The sequence below is a fragment of the Mercenaria mercenaria genome, chromosome 1, assembly GCF_021730395.1.
Source record: "Mercenaria mercenaria strain notata chromosome 1, MADL_Memer_1, whole genome shotgun sequence".
Taxonomy (NCBI): Eukaryota; Metazoa; Mollusca; class Bivalvia; order Venerida; family Veneridae; genus Mercenaria; species Mercenaria mercenaria.
Window position 1 is genome coordinate 62621963 of NC_069361.1, and position 12585 is coordinate 62634547.

Consider the following 12585-nt stretch of genomic DNA (forward strand, 5'->3'; position numbering starts at 1 on the left):
AAACAGTCTCAGTATTTTAAGAATACTCTGCCGCGGACCGAATGTGTCTATGTCTATGTCTATGTTATACTGCTTAACAATCGTGTACGTTATATGAACGCTGAGATCAAATTTCCCGCATGTATAATACCAAAAGGTCACGCGTGTTGGCCACGGATATTTCATTTCACTTATGTTGTACTTCAATAAGCAACTACATTTTATGAAGTTATATGTTCTCTTCTGATGTAAACAAAATTTCATTTTGAAACGTTTTTTAAAAGACCGATTTGATAAACAGCGCCACTCCGGTTTTCTATATCATTCGTGTTTGCCAGTCCATTTTTTTCTTCTTTTTCTTTTTTGCAAAGACGATTTTCTGCACTTGTTTCAATTTGAGCTCCAACAAATGAATCTTGTAATTTTTTCAAATCAAGTAATTATAAAAATATTTTGATCGGTTTTCCGTGTGATGTCTCATTAAATCAAAGACCTATAATGTACAATTATAGCTCTTTGATTAAATGCAGTGACCATTTGTTTTTTACCGTGATCAAACATAGCCTTTTGAAATAAACAATCCGTCGGATTCTAAATAAAAGAAGTGGATCCCTGTCGAAACGTTTTGGATCCAGTCAGACATATTTGGAAACCAGTCAAAAATGTTTAATACATTGCAGTCGGCTGTCTGCAAACATTAAAGGATGTGCCGCGTGAGCACTGATTGCGTCACGTGCTAATTACGGACCAATTATCAAAGTGACAATCAGACCGTTTGACACGTTTTTTTGATTATCTGAGGGTGCGACCAACAATTTCCTGCTTGGCAGTAGATGGTGTATTGAGATATCAGACTGAAATTTATACTTTTTTCCATTTTTACGGGACCGATTTTTTTCGTTTTTTCACTTCATGAATTGGTCTGAAAAGTCAAAAATCGGTCCAAAACCAACAAACCGGCAAATTTCCGAAGCCCTGGGATGGGTGATGTCATTCATGTGTGTTGTTGACAAGAGCATTTTCCTATAATTGTTAATTTCGTCCATCACCAATGCCAGTTTATCTATAAATTGTAGCTTTTATGATGGGGAAGAAAGTACTGCATATTTGATACCCTTCATGAAAAAACTACCTTTGTAGCGTTCTATGATTCCAAAGATCTTCCTATCTATTTTATTAACTATTGCAAAAGAAGTATAGACATGACTGCAAAACATCTCCACATATTTGAACTCCTGTTTTTTATGGTCCTTTGGAGTCATCAAGTCTAACCACTGTACCTGAATAATACATTTCCACTTAACCCGTGCTAATTTTTGGCCCCAGGAGTGTTGCACATTTCACTCCCTCATGTAAAGAATCAAAAACTGGAGTTTGATATTATTTTGCTTGCTTGCATTTCCCAGATTAGGACATATTCAGGACAATAAGTAACTATAGTTTTAAAAGCATGAAGACTTACTCTCCTGTTAGGTAAACAAACTCATCTCCCCAAACCTTGCCTCCCATTCCCTGAGACAGTGATGTATTCATGTCTAATTGCTGAAAATAGAAAAGGTAACATATAAAACACATTTTTCCTACAATATTGATATGCCTTTCTTGCACATCGGACTGGCGTTTCCGGTTATTTTACCCATGCCGGCAAAACCCATCTGGCACCCCCCATGCCAGATGACTCTCTTGCTGTTAATGACAACAACCGGTTCATACACTAATAATATATTGTTTATATAAAATACAAAAAAAGCAGGTACCTTGATGGTTTCTCTCTGTTCCTTATAGTATATTTCTCGAATCAAAATACGTTTGTTTACCATAAAAACATAATGTTACGCTACAAACGACAAAACTAAAGTGGAACTAACACAAAACATCATGACGTCACTTAGCCTCATTACCGCCCAATGCACAAGTGCCCTCGGGACGGATATTTCTATCCGATTCGTAAACACATGACAGATATTGTAAGTCTACACATTAAGAATCTTATCAACAAGTAAAACAACTCATGCTCAAGTATAGAGGTTAACATAATATATGAAGAACATAAGCAATATATGAAGACCTTGAAATACAAGCAATATATGAAGTCCTTGAAATACAAGCAATATATGAAGTCCTTGAAATACAAGCAATATATGAAGACCTTGAAATACAAGCAACATATGAAGACCTTGAAAGACAAGCAATATATGAAGTCCATGAAAGACAAGCAATATATGAAGTCCTTGAAAGACAAGCAATATATGAAGACCTTGAAATACAAGCAATATATGAAGTCCTTGAAATGCAAGCAATGTATGAAGACCTGTTTATGCAATCAGTCTTTCCCAGCAAAAAAATTGTCAAAGTTGTCTGTTGTCAATATCAAAGGTCTTTCAAAAAGTAAGCATCATACAGGGGGTGGGGGGATATTCAGTCAATTTAAAGATGAGGTGAGCACAAATGAAAGGGGAATATTCAGTCAATTTAAAGATGAGGTGAGCACAAATGAAAGGGGGATATTCAGTCAATTTAAAGATCAGGTGAGAACAAATGAAAGGGGGATATTCAGTCAATTTAAAGATGAGGTGAGAACAAATGAAAGGGGGATATTCAGTCAATTTAAATATGAGGTGAGAACAAATGAAAGGGGGATATTCAGTCAATTTAAAGATGAGGTGAGAACAAATGAAAGGGGGATATTCAGTCAATTTAAAGATGAGGTGAGCACAATTGAAAGGAAGCATTACCAGGCAACACAAAGAAGTAGAAGTAATTCTGTCATAAAAACATTATTTTGAAATGTCTCCTATAGTTTTTAAAGTTTGTTTCTAACATTCTATATTCATAATTAGGTATGAGATAAAAGCTTTGTATAAAATGTTTGAATGAAAATATGTGAAAAACTTTTCTTAAAACTGTTAACAATGGAAGATGAGGAGATAAGTAAAAAATTAAACAATAGCTTACAGTTTTGTCATTTCTGTTTTCCTCATAAAGTGCTTCCAGGAAAGAATGTGCAGGATGGGACTGGCTAACAAACAGTCTGTCATTTCCACGGATGTTTCTCTTTACTAAAAAATATCAAAAATATCTTCTGATTTTCACTACATTCAAACCTGTGTTAAAGACCACCTCTGAACAGAGACCACCTGGCTCTAAAGACCACATGTTTTGTTTCCAATTTTAACATTTACAGTGTATTTTAACCTGTGAATAAAGACCACCTACCAATAAAGACCACATTTTGATTCTCCCAAGGGTGGTCTTTATAGACAGGTTCGACTGTATTTTCACATTTTGTACAGCATGACTGACTTTTAGAAGATTTTTTTTTTCATTTCAATGACACAGATGCTAGCTTTCTCAATAAATTTCACATAAACATATTGAACTTTACACTAACTAACATACTGTGAAAGTTTCATTAGAATCTGACAATAAACTCAGTCAGAATAGCAATAGCATTTGTTGTCCAAAATGACTGTGATACATGGACAAAAGGTTTTATCAGTGATACCGATGTCCCCTACCAAATGACATGTTTCATTAAACAAACTGTGGTAAAGTATGAAGTCTTCTTTACATAGTAAAGTTAGTATTAACTTTATTTACCTTTGTCACCAGTATGAACAATATGGGCAAACATTACATACCAATCATGTCTGTATATTTATTAAGACTATTCTATATAACAACCACATTTTGGTAGACCCTGGATGGTTTTTTAGTACAATGTCTAATGTACATTGTATTTTAGGCTTTCATTAACCTCTTCTAGTCAAGATAAACACAAACACTTTCTTTAGCCTCTCCTCATTGTGCTAAAACTAATATCGACCTACTTTCATCAACTATACTGTATCTACGGCTTTCTTAAGCCTCTCCACGTTGTGCTAAAACTACTTTCATCAACTATACTGTACCTAAGGCTTTCTTAAGCCTCTCCACCTTGTACTAAAACTAATATCGACTTACTTTCATCAACTATACTGTATCTACGGCTTTCTTAAGCCTCTCCTCATGCTAAAACTAATATCGACTTGCTTTCATCAACTATACTGTATCTACGGCTTTCTTAAGCCTCTCCTCGTTGTGCGAAAACTAATATCGACTTGCTTTCATCAACTATACTGTACCTACGGCTTTCTTTAGCCTCTCCTCGTTGTGCTAAAACTAATATTGACCTGCTTTCATCAACTATACTGTATCTACGGCTTTCTTTAGCCTCTCCTCGTTGTGCTAAAACTAATATCGACCTACTTTCATCAACTATACTGTACCTAAGGCTTTCTTTAGCCTCTCCTCGTTGTGCTAAAACTAATATCGACTTACTTTCATCAACTATACTGTACTTAAGGCTTTCTTTAGCCTCTCCTCGTTGTGCTCAAACTAATATCGACTTACTTTCATCAACTATACTGTACCTAAGGCTTTCTTTAGCCTCTCCTCGTTGTGCTAAAACTAATATCGACTTACTTTCATCTACTATACTGTATCTACGGCTTTCTTTAGCCTCTCCTCGTTGTGCTAAAACTAATATCGACTTACTTTCATCAATTATACTGTATCTACGGCTTTCTTAAGCCTCTCCTCGTTGTGCTAAAACTAATATCGACTTAGTTTCATCAACTATACTGTATCTAAGGCTTTCTTAAGCCTCTCCACGTTGTGCTAAAACTAATATCGACTTACTTTCATCAACTATACTGTACCTAAGGCTTTCTTAAGCCTCTCCTCGTTGTGCTTTAACTAATACTGACCTACTTTCATCAACTACACTGTACCTAAGGCTTTCTTAAGCCTCTCCTCATTGTGCTCAAATTAATATCGACCTACTTTCATCAACTATACTGTACCTAAGGCTTTCTTAAGCCTCTCCACGTTGTGCTAAAACTAATAGCGACCTTCTTTCATCAACTATACTGTACCTAAGGCTTTCTTAAGCCTCTCCTCATTGTGTTCAAATTAATATCAACCTACTTTCATCAACTATACTGTACCTAAGGCTTTCTTAAGCCTCTCCACGTTGTGCTAAAACTAATAGCGACCTTCTTTCATCAACTATACTGTACCTACGGCTTTCTTAAGCCTCTCCTCCTTGTGCTAAAATTAATATCGACCTACTTTCATCAACTATACTGTATCTAAGGCTTTCTTAATCCTCTCTTCGTTGTGCTAAAGCTCATACTGACCTACTTCATCAACTATACTGTACCTAAGGCTTTCTTAATCCTCTCCTCATTGTGCTAAAACTAATAGTGACATTCTTTCATCAACTATACTGTATCTAAGGCTTTCTTAAGCCTCTCCTCGTTGTGCTTCAACTAATACTGACATACTTTCATCAACTATACTGTACCTAAGGCTTTCTTTAGCCTCTCCTCATTGTGCTAAAACTAATAGCGACCTTCTTTCATCAACTATACTGTATCTAAGGCTTTCTTAAGCCTCTCCTCGTTGTGCTTCAACTAATACTGACATACTTTCATCAACTATACTGTACTACGTCTTTCTTAATCCTCTCCTCATTGTGCTTAAAACTAATAGCGACCTTCTTTCATCAACTATACTGTACTAGGCTTTCTTAAACCTCTCCTCGTTGTGCTTCAACTAATACTGACATACTTTCATCAACTATACTGTACCTACGGCTTTCTTAAGCCTCTCCTCGTTGTGCTAAAACTAATATCGACTTACTTTCATCACCTATACTGTACCTAAGGCTTTCTTAAGCCTCTCCTCGTTGTGCTTTAACTAATACTGACATACTTTCATCAACTATACTGTACCTACGGCTTTCTTAAGCCTCTCCTCATTGTGCTAAAACTAATATCGACTTACTTTCATCAACTATACTGTATCTAAGGCTTTCTTAAGCCTCTCCACGTTGTGCTAAAACTAATATCGACTTACTTTCATCAACTATACTGTATCTAAGGCTTTCTTAAGCCTCTCCTCGTTGTGCTTCAAACTAATATGACTACTTTTCAACAACTTATACGTTCAGCCTTACGGGCTTTATCTTACTCTCACTTCCTGTCGTTGTGCTAAAATTAATATCGACTTACTTTCATCAACTATACTGTACCTAAGGCTTTCTTAAGCCTCTCCTCGTTGTGCTTTAACTAATACTGACCTACTTTCATCAACTACACTGTACCTAAGGCTTTCTTAAGCCTCTCCTCATTGTGCTCAAATTAATATCGACCTACTTTCATCAACTATACTGTACCTAAGGCTTTCTTAAGCCTCTCCACGTTGTGCTAAAACTAATAGCGACCTTCTTTCATCAACTATACTGTACCTAAGGCTTTCTTAAGCCTCTCCTCATTGTGTTCAAATTAATATCAACCTACTTTCATCAACTATACTGTATCTAAGGCTTTCTTAAGCCTCTCCACGTTTTGCTAAAACTAATAGCGACCTTCTTTCATCAACTATAATGTACCTACGGCTTTCTTAAGCCTCTCCTCATTGTGCTAAAATTAATATCGACCTACTTTCATCAACTATACTGTATCTAAGGCTTTCTTAATCCTCTCTTCGTTGTGCTAAAGCTAATACTGACCTACTTTCATCAACTATACTGTACCTACGGCTTTCTTAATCCTCTCCTCATTGTGCTAAAACTAATAGCGACCTTCTTTCATCAACTATACTGTATCTAAGGCTTTCTTAAACCTCTCCTCGTTGTGCTTCAACTAATACTGACATACTTTCATCAACTATACTGTACCTACGGCTTTCTTAAGCCTCTCCTCGTTGTGCTAAAACTAATATCGACTTACTTTCATCACCTATACTGTACCTAAGGCTTTCTTAAGCCTCTCCTCGTTGTGCTTTAACTAATACTGACCTACTTTCATCAACTACACTGTACCTAAGGCTTTCTTAAGCCTCTCCTCATTGTGCTCAAATTAATATCGACCTACTTTCATCAACTATACTGTACCTAAGGCTTTCTTAAGCCTCTCCACGTTGTGCTAAAACTAATAGCGACCTTCTTTCATCAACTATACTGTACCTAAGGCTTTCTTAAGCCTCTCCTCATTGTGTTCAAATTAATATCAACCTACTTTCATCAACTATACTGTATCTAAGGCTTTCTTAAGCCTCTCCACGTTTTGCTAAAACTAATAGCGACCTTCTTTCATCAACTATAATGTACCTACGGCTTTCTTAAGCCTCTCCTCATTGTGCTAAAATTAATATCGACCTACTTTCATCAACTATACTGTATCTAAGGCTTTCTTAATCCTCTCTTCGTTGTGCTAAAGCTAATACTGACCTACTTTCATCAACTATACTGTACCTACGGCTTTCTTAATCCTCTCCTCATTGTGCTAAAACTAATAGCGACATTCTTTCATCAACTATACTGTATCTAAGGCTTTCTTAAGCCTCTCCTCGTTGTGCTTCAACTAATACTGACATACTTTCATCAAATATATTGTACCTAAGGCTTTCTTTAGCTTCTCCTCATTGTGCTAAAACTAATAGCGACCTTCTTTCATCAACTATACTGTATCTAAGGCTTTCTTAAGCCTCTCCTCGTTGTGCTTCAACTAATACTGACATACTTTCATCAACTATACTGTACTTTTGGCTTTCTTTATCCTCTCCTCATTGTGCTAAAACTAATAGCGACCTTCTTTCATCAACTATACTGTATCTAAGGCTTTCTTAAACCTCTCCTCGTTGTGCTAAAACTAATATCGACCTACTTTCATCAACTATACTGTACCTACGGCTTTCTTAAGCCTCTCCTCATTGTGCTAAAACTAATATCGACTTACTTTCATCAACTATACTGTACCTACGGCTTTCTTAAGCCTCTCCTCATTGTGCTAAAACTAATTGCGACCTTCTTTCATCAACTATACTGTACCTACGGCTTTCTTAAGCCTCTCCTCGTTGTGCTAAAACTAATATCGACCTACTTTCATCAACTATACTGTACCTACGGCTTTCTTAAGCCTCTCCTCATTGTGCTAAAACTAATATCGACTTACTTTCATCACCTATACTGTACCTAAGGCTTTCTTAAGCCTCTCCTCGTTGTGCTTCAACTAATACTGACATACTTTCATCAACTATACTGTACCTACGTCTTTCTTAAGCCTCTCCTCGCTGTGCTAAAACTAATATCGACTTACTTTCATCAACTATACTGTATCTAAGGCTTTCTTAAGCCTCTCCACGTTGTGCTAAAACTATTATCGACCTACTTTCATCAACTATACTGTACCTACGGCTTTCTTAAGCCTCTCCTCGTTGTGCTAAAATTAATATCGACCTACTTTCATCAACTTTACTGTACCTAAGGCTTTCTTAAGCCTCTCTTCGTTGTGCTAAAGCTAATACTGACCTACTTTCATCAACTATACTGTACCTAAGGCTTTCTTAAGCCTCTCTTCGTTGTGCTAAAACTAATAGCGACCTTCTTTCATCAACTATACTGTACCTAAGGCTTTCTTAAGCCTCTCCTCATTGTGTTCAAATTAATATCAACCTACTTTCATCAACTATACTGTATCTAAGGCTTTCTTAAGCCTCTCCACGTTGTGCTAAAACTAATAGCGACCTTCTTTCATCAACTATACTGTACCTACGGCTTTCTTAAGCCTCTCCTCCTTGTGCTAAAATTAATATCGACCTACTTTCATCAACTATACTGTATCTAAGGCTTTCTTAATCCTCTCTTCGTTGTGCTAAAGCTCATACTGACCTACTTTCATCAACTATACTGTACCTAAGGCTTTCTTAATCCTCTCCTCATTGTGCTAAAACTAATAGTGACATTCTTTCATCAACTATACTGTATCTAAGGCTTTCTTAAGCCTCTCCTCGTTGTGCTTCAACTAATACTGACATACTTTCATCAACTATACTGTACCTAAGGCTTTCTTTAGCCTCTCCTCATTGTGCTAAAACTAATAGCGACCTTCTTTCATCAACTATACTGTATCTAAGGCTTTCTTAAGCCTCTCCTCATTGTGCTTCAACTAATACTGACATACTTTCATCAACTATACTGTACCTACGTCTTTCTTAATCCTCTCCTCACTGTGCTAAAACTAATAGCGACCTTCTTTCATCAACTATACTGTATCTAAGGCTTTCTTAAACCTCTCCTCGTTGTGCTTCAACTAATACTGACATACTTTCATCAACTATACTGTACCTACGGCTTTCTTAAGCCTCTCCTCATTGTGCTAAAACTAATATCGACTTACTTTCATCACCTATACTGTACCTAAGGCTTTCTTAAGCCTCTCCTCGTTGTGCTTTAACTAATACTGACATACTTTCATCAACTATACTGTACCTACGGCTTTCTTAAGCCTCTCCTCATTGTGCTAAAACTAATACTGACATACTTTCATCAACTATACTGTATCTAAGGCTTTCTTAAGCCTCTCCACGTTGTGCTAAAACTAATATCGACTTACTTTCATCAACTATACTGTATCTAAGGCTTTCTTAAGCCTCTCCACGTTGTGCTAAAACTAATATCGACCTACTTTCATCAACTATACTGTACCTACGGCTTTCTTAAGCCTCTCCTCGTTGTGCTAAAACTAATATCGACCTACTTTCATCAACTTTACTGTACCTAAGGCTTTCTTAAGCCTCTCTTCGTTGTGCTAAAGCTAATACTGACCTACTTTCATCAACTATACTGTACCTAAGGCTTTCTTAAGCCTCTCTTCGTTGTGCTAAAGCTAATACTGACCTACTTTCATCAACTATACTGTACCTAAGGCTTTCTTAAGCCTCTCTTCGTTGTGCTAAAGCTAATACTGACCTACTTTCATCAACTATACTGTACCTAAGGCTTTCTTAAGCCTCTCTTCGTTGTGCTAAAGCTAACACTGACCTACTTTCATCAACTATACTGTACCTAAGGCTTTCTTAAGCCTCTCTTCGTTGTGCTAAAGCTAACACTGACCTACTTTCATCAACTATACTGTAGCTAAGGCTTTCTTAAGCCTCTCTTCGTTGTGCTAAAGCTAATACTGACATACTTTCATCAACTATACTGTACCTAAGGCTTTCTTAAGCCTCTCTTCGTTGTGCTAAAGCTAATACTTACCTACTTTCATCAACTATACTGTACCTACGGCTTTCTTAATCCTCTCCTCGCTGTGCTAAAACTAATAGCGACCTTCTTTCATCAACTATACTGTACCTAGAGCTTTCTAAAGCCTCTCCTCCTTGTGCTAAAACTAATATCGACTTACTTTCATCAACTACACTGTACCTAAGGCTTTCTTAAGCCTCTCCTCGTTGTGCTTAAACTAATATCGACATACTTTCATCAACTGTACTGTACCTACGGCTTTCTTAAGCCTCTCTTCGTTGTGCTAAAGCTAATACTGACCTACTTTCATCAACTATACTGTACCTAAGGCTTTCTTAAGCCTCTCTTCGTTGTGCTAAAGCTAATACTGACCTACTTTCATCAACTATACTGTACCTAAGGCTTTCTTAAGCCTCTCTTCGTTGTGCTAAAGCTAATACTTACCTACTTTCATCAACTATACTGTACCTACGGCTTTCTTAATCCTCTCCTCGCTGTGCTAAAACTAATAGCGACCTTCTTTCATCAACTATACTGTACCTAAAGCTTTCTAAAACCTCTCCTCCTTGTGCTAAAACTAATATCGACTTACTTTCATCAACTACACTGTACCTAAGGCTTTCTTAAGCCTCTCCTCGTTGTGCTAAAACTAATATCGACATACTTTCATCAACTATACTGTACCTACGGCTTTCTTGAGCCTCTCCTCGTTGTGCTAAAACTAATATCGACATACTTTCATCAACTATACTGTACCTACGGCTTTCTTGAGCCTCTCCTCACTGTGCTAAAACTAATAGTGACCTGCTTTCATCAACTATACTGTACCTACGGCTTTCTTGAGCCTCTCCTCACTGTGCTAAAACTAATAGTGACCTGCTTTCATCAACAATACTGTACCTACGGCTTTCTTGAGCCTCTCCTCGTTGTGCTAAAACTAATATTGACCTGCTTTCATCAACAATACTGTACCTACGGCCTTCTTGAGCCTCTCCTCGTTGTGCTAAAACCAATATTGACCTGCTTTCATCAACTATACTGTACCTACGGCCTTCTTGAGCCTCTCCTCGTTGTGCTAAAACTAATATTGACCTGCTTTCATCAACTATACTGTACCTACGGCCTTCTTGAGCCTCTCCTCGTTGTGCTAAAACTAATATTGACCTACTTTCATCAACTTTACTGTACCTAAGGCTTTCTTAAGCCTCTCCTTGTTGTGCTTCAACTAATATTGACCTACTTTTATCAACTATACTGTATCTAAGGCTTTCTTAACCTCTCCTTACGGAGCAGAAAAGCTTTAACACTTAATTTCATCAACCATACCGTATCTAAGGCCTTTTGCCACATCTTTTTATTGAAATAAAGCCAAAACCTACTTTCAACAACAATTCTGTATCTTAGGCTTTCTCCTTAACCTGAACAAGAAGGTGTTTTTGTCACAAAAACATATGTCTCACCCCTATGTATACCTTTAGCTCTGGCGGCCATTTTGTGCAGCAGAGCAGAATGTGTCAGCAATATGCACCACTAGGCTTGGTACTGATCATTCAGGTGAAGTTTCGTTGAAATCTGTCCAGCAGTTTGACCTGTGAAAGCCAGACAAAATTTTTCTATGTTTAGCTCTGGTGGTCATTTTGTGCAGCGAAGCAGAATGTGCCAGCGACATGCACAACTAGGGCTGGTACTGATCACTCCAGAGAAGTTTCATTAAAATCCAGCCAACAGTTTGACCTGTGAAAGCTGGACAAGATTTTTCTATTTTTAGCACTGGTTTCCATTTTGTGCAGCGAAGCAGAACGTGCCAGCGATATGCACAACTAGGGTTGGTACTGATCACTCTTGTGAAGTTTTGTTGAAATCCAGCCAGCAGTTTGACCTGTGAAAGCCAGAAAATATTTTTCTATTTTTAGCTCTGGCAGCCATTTTGTGCATCGAATCGAAACGTGCCGGCAACATGCATAACTAGTCTTGGTACTGATCACTCCTGTGAAGTTTCGTCAAAATCCGGCCAGCAGTTTGACCTGTGAAAGCTGGACATGCGGACAGACAGACGGACGGCGAAGGCAAAAACAATATGTCTCCCCCATTTTATGGGGGTCAATCAGGCAGTAACTCCGGAACCTATGAATGGATCTGAAAGATTCATCATGGCATCCAAGAGTTATTGTTGTTAAAGATATTTTGCAAGTTTGTATCAAATCAAACCACAAAAGAAGTCTATATATGGCTGCAAAAGCCAAAATAGCAAATTTTGGCCCTTTAAGGGGCCATACCTCTGGAACCCATGAGGGGATCTGGCCAGTTTTGGAAAGGAACCGAGATATTATGCCAATACAAGTTGTGTGCAAGTTTGATTAAAGTTGATTGCAAAATGTGGTCTCTATCGTGTTCACAAGCCAAAAATAGCAAATTTGGACCTTTAAGGGGCCATAACTCTGGAACTCATGATGGGATCTGGCCAGTTTTCGAAAGGAACCGAGATAATATGCCAATACAAGTCGTGTGCAAGTTTGATTAAAGTTGATTGCAAA

General features: G+C 37.5%; 1 protein-coding gene across 3 annotated transcripts in view; it reads right to left on the reverse strand.

Moving 5' to 3' along the window:
* Positions 1-12585, reverse strand: part of LOC123536147 (5'-3' exoribonuclease 2-like) — a 114904-nt gene that overhangs the window by 43955 nt on the left and 58364 nt on the right. For all 3 annotated transcript variants that reach the window (XM_045319001.2, XM_045319012.2, XM_053549170.1), the window contains 2 exons: positions 2935-3038; positions 1442-1521 (listed from right to left, as the gene is read on the reverse strand). In XM_045319001.2, the coding sequence (XP_045174936.2) occupies positions 1442-1521; positions 2935-3038 (184 nt within the window). The remainder of the gene's footprint in view (positions 1-1441; positions 1522-2934; positions 3039-12585) is intronic.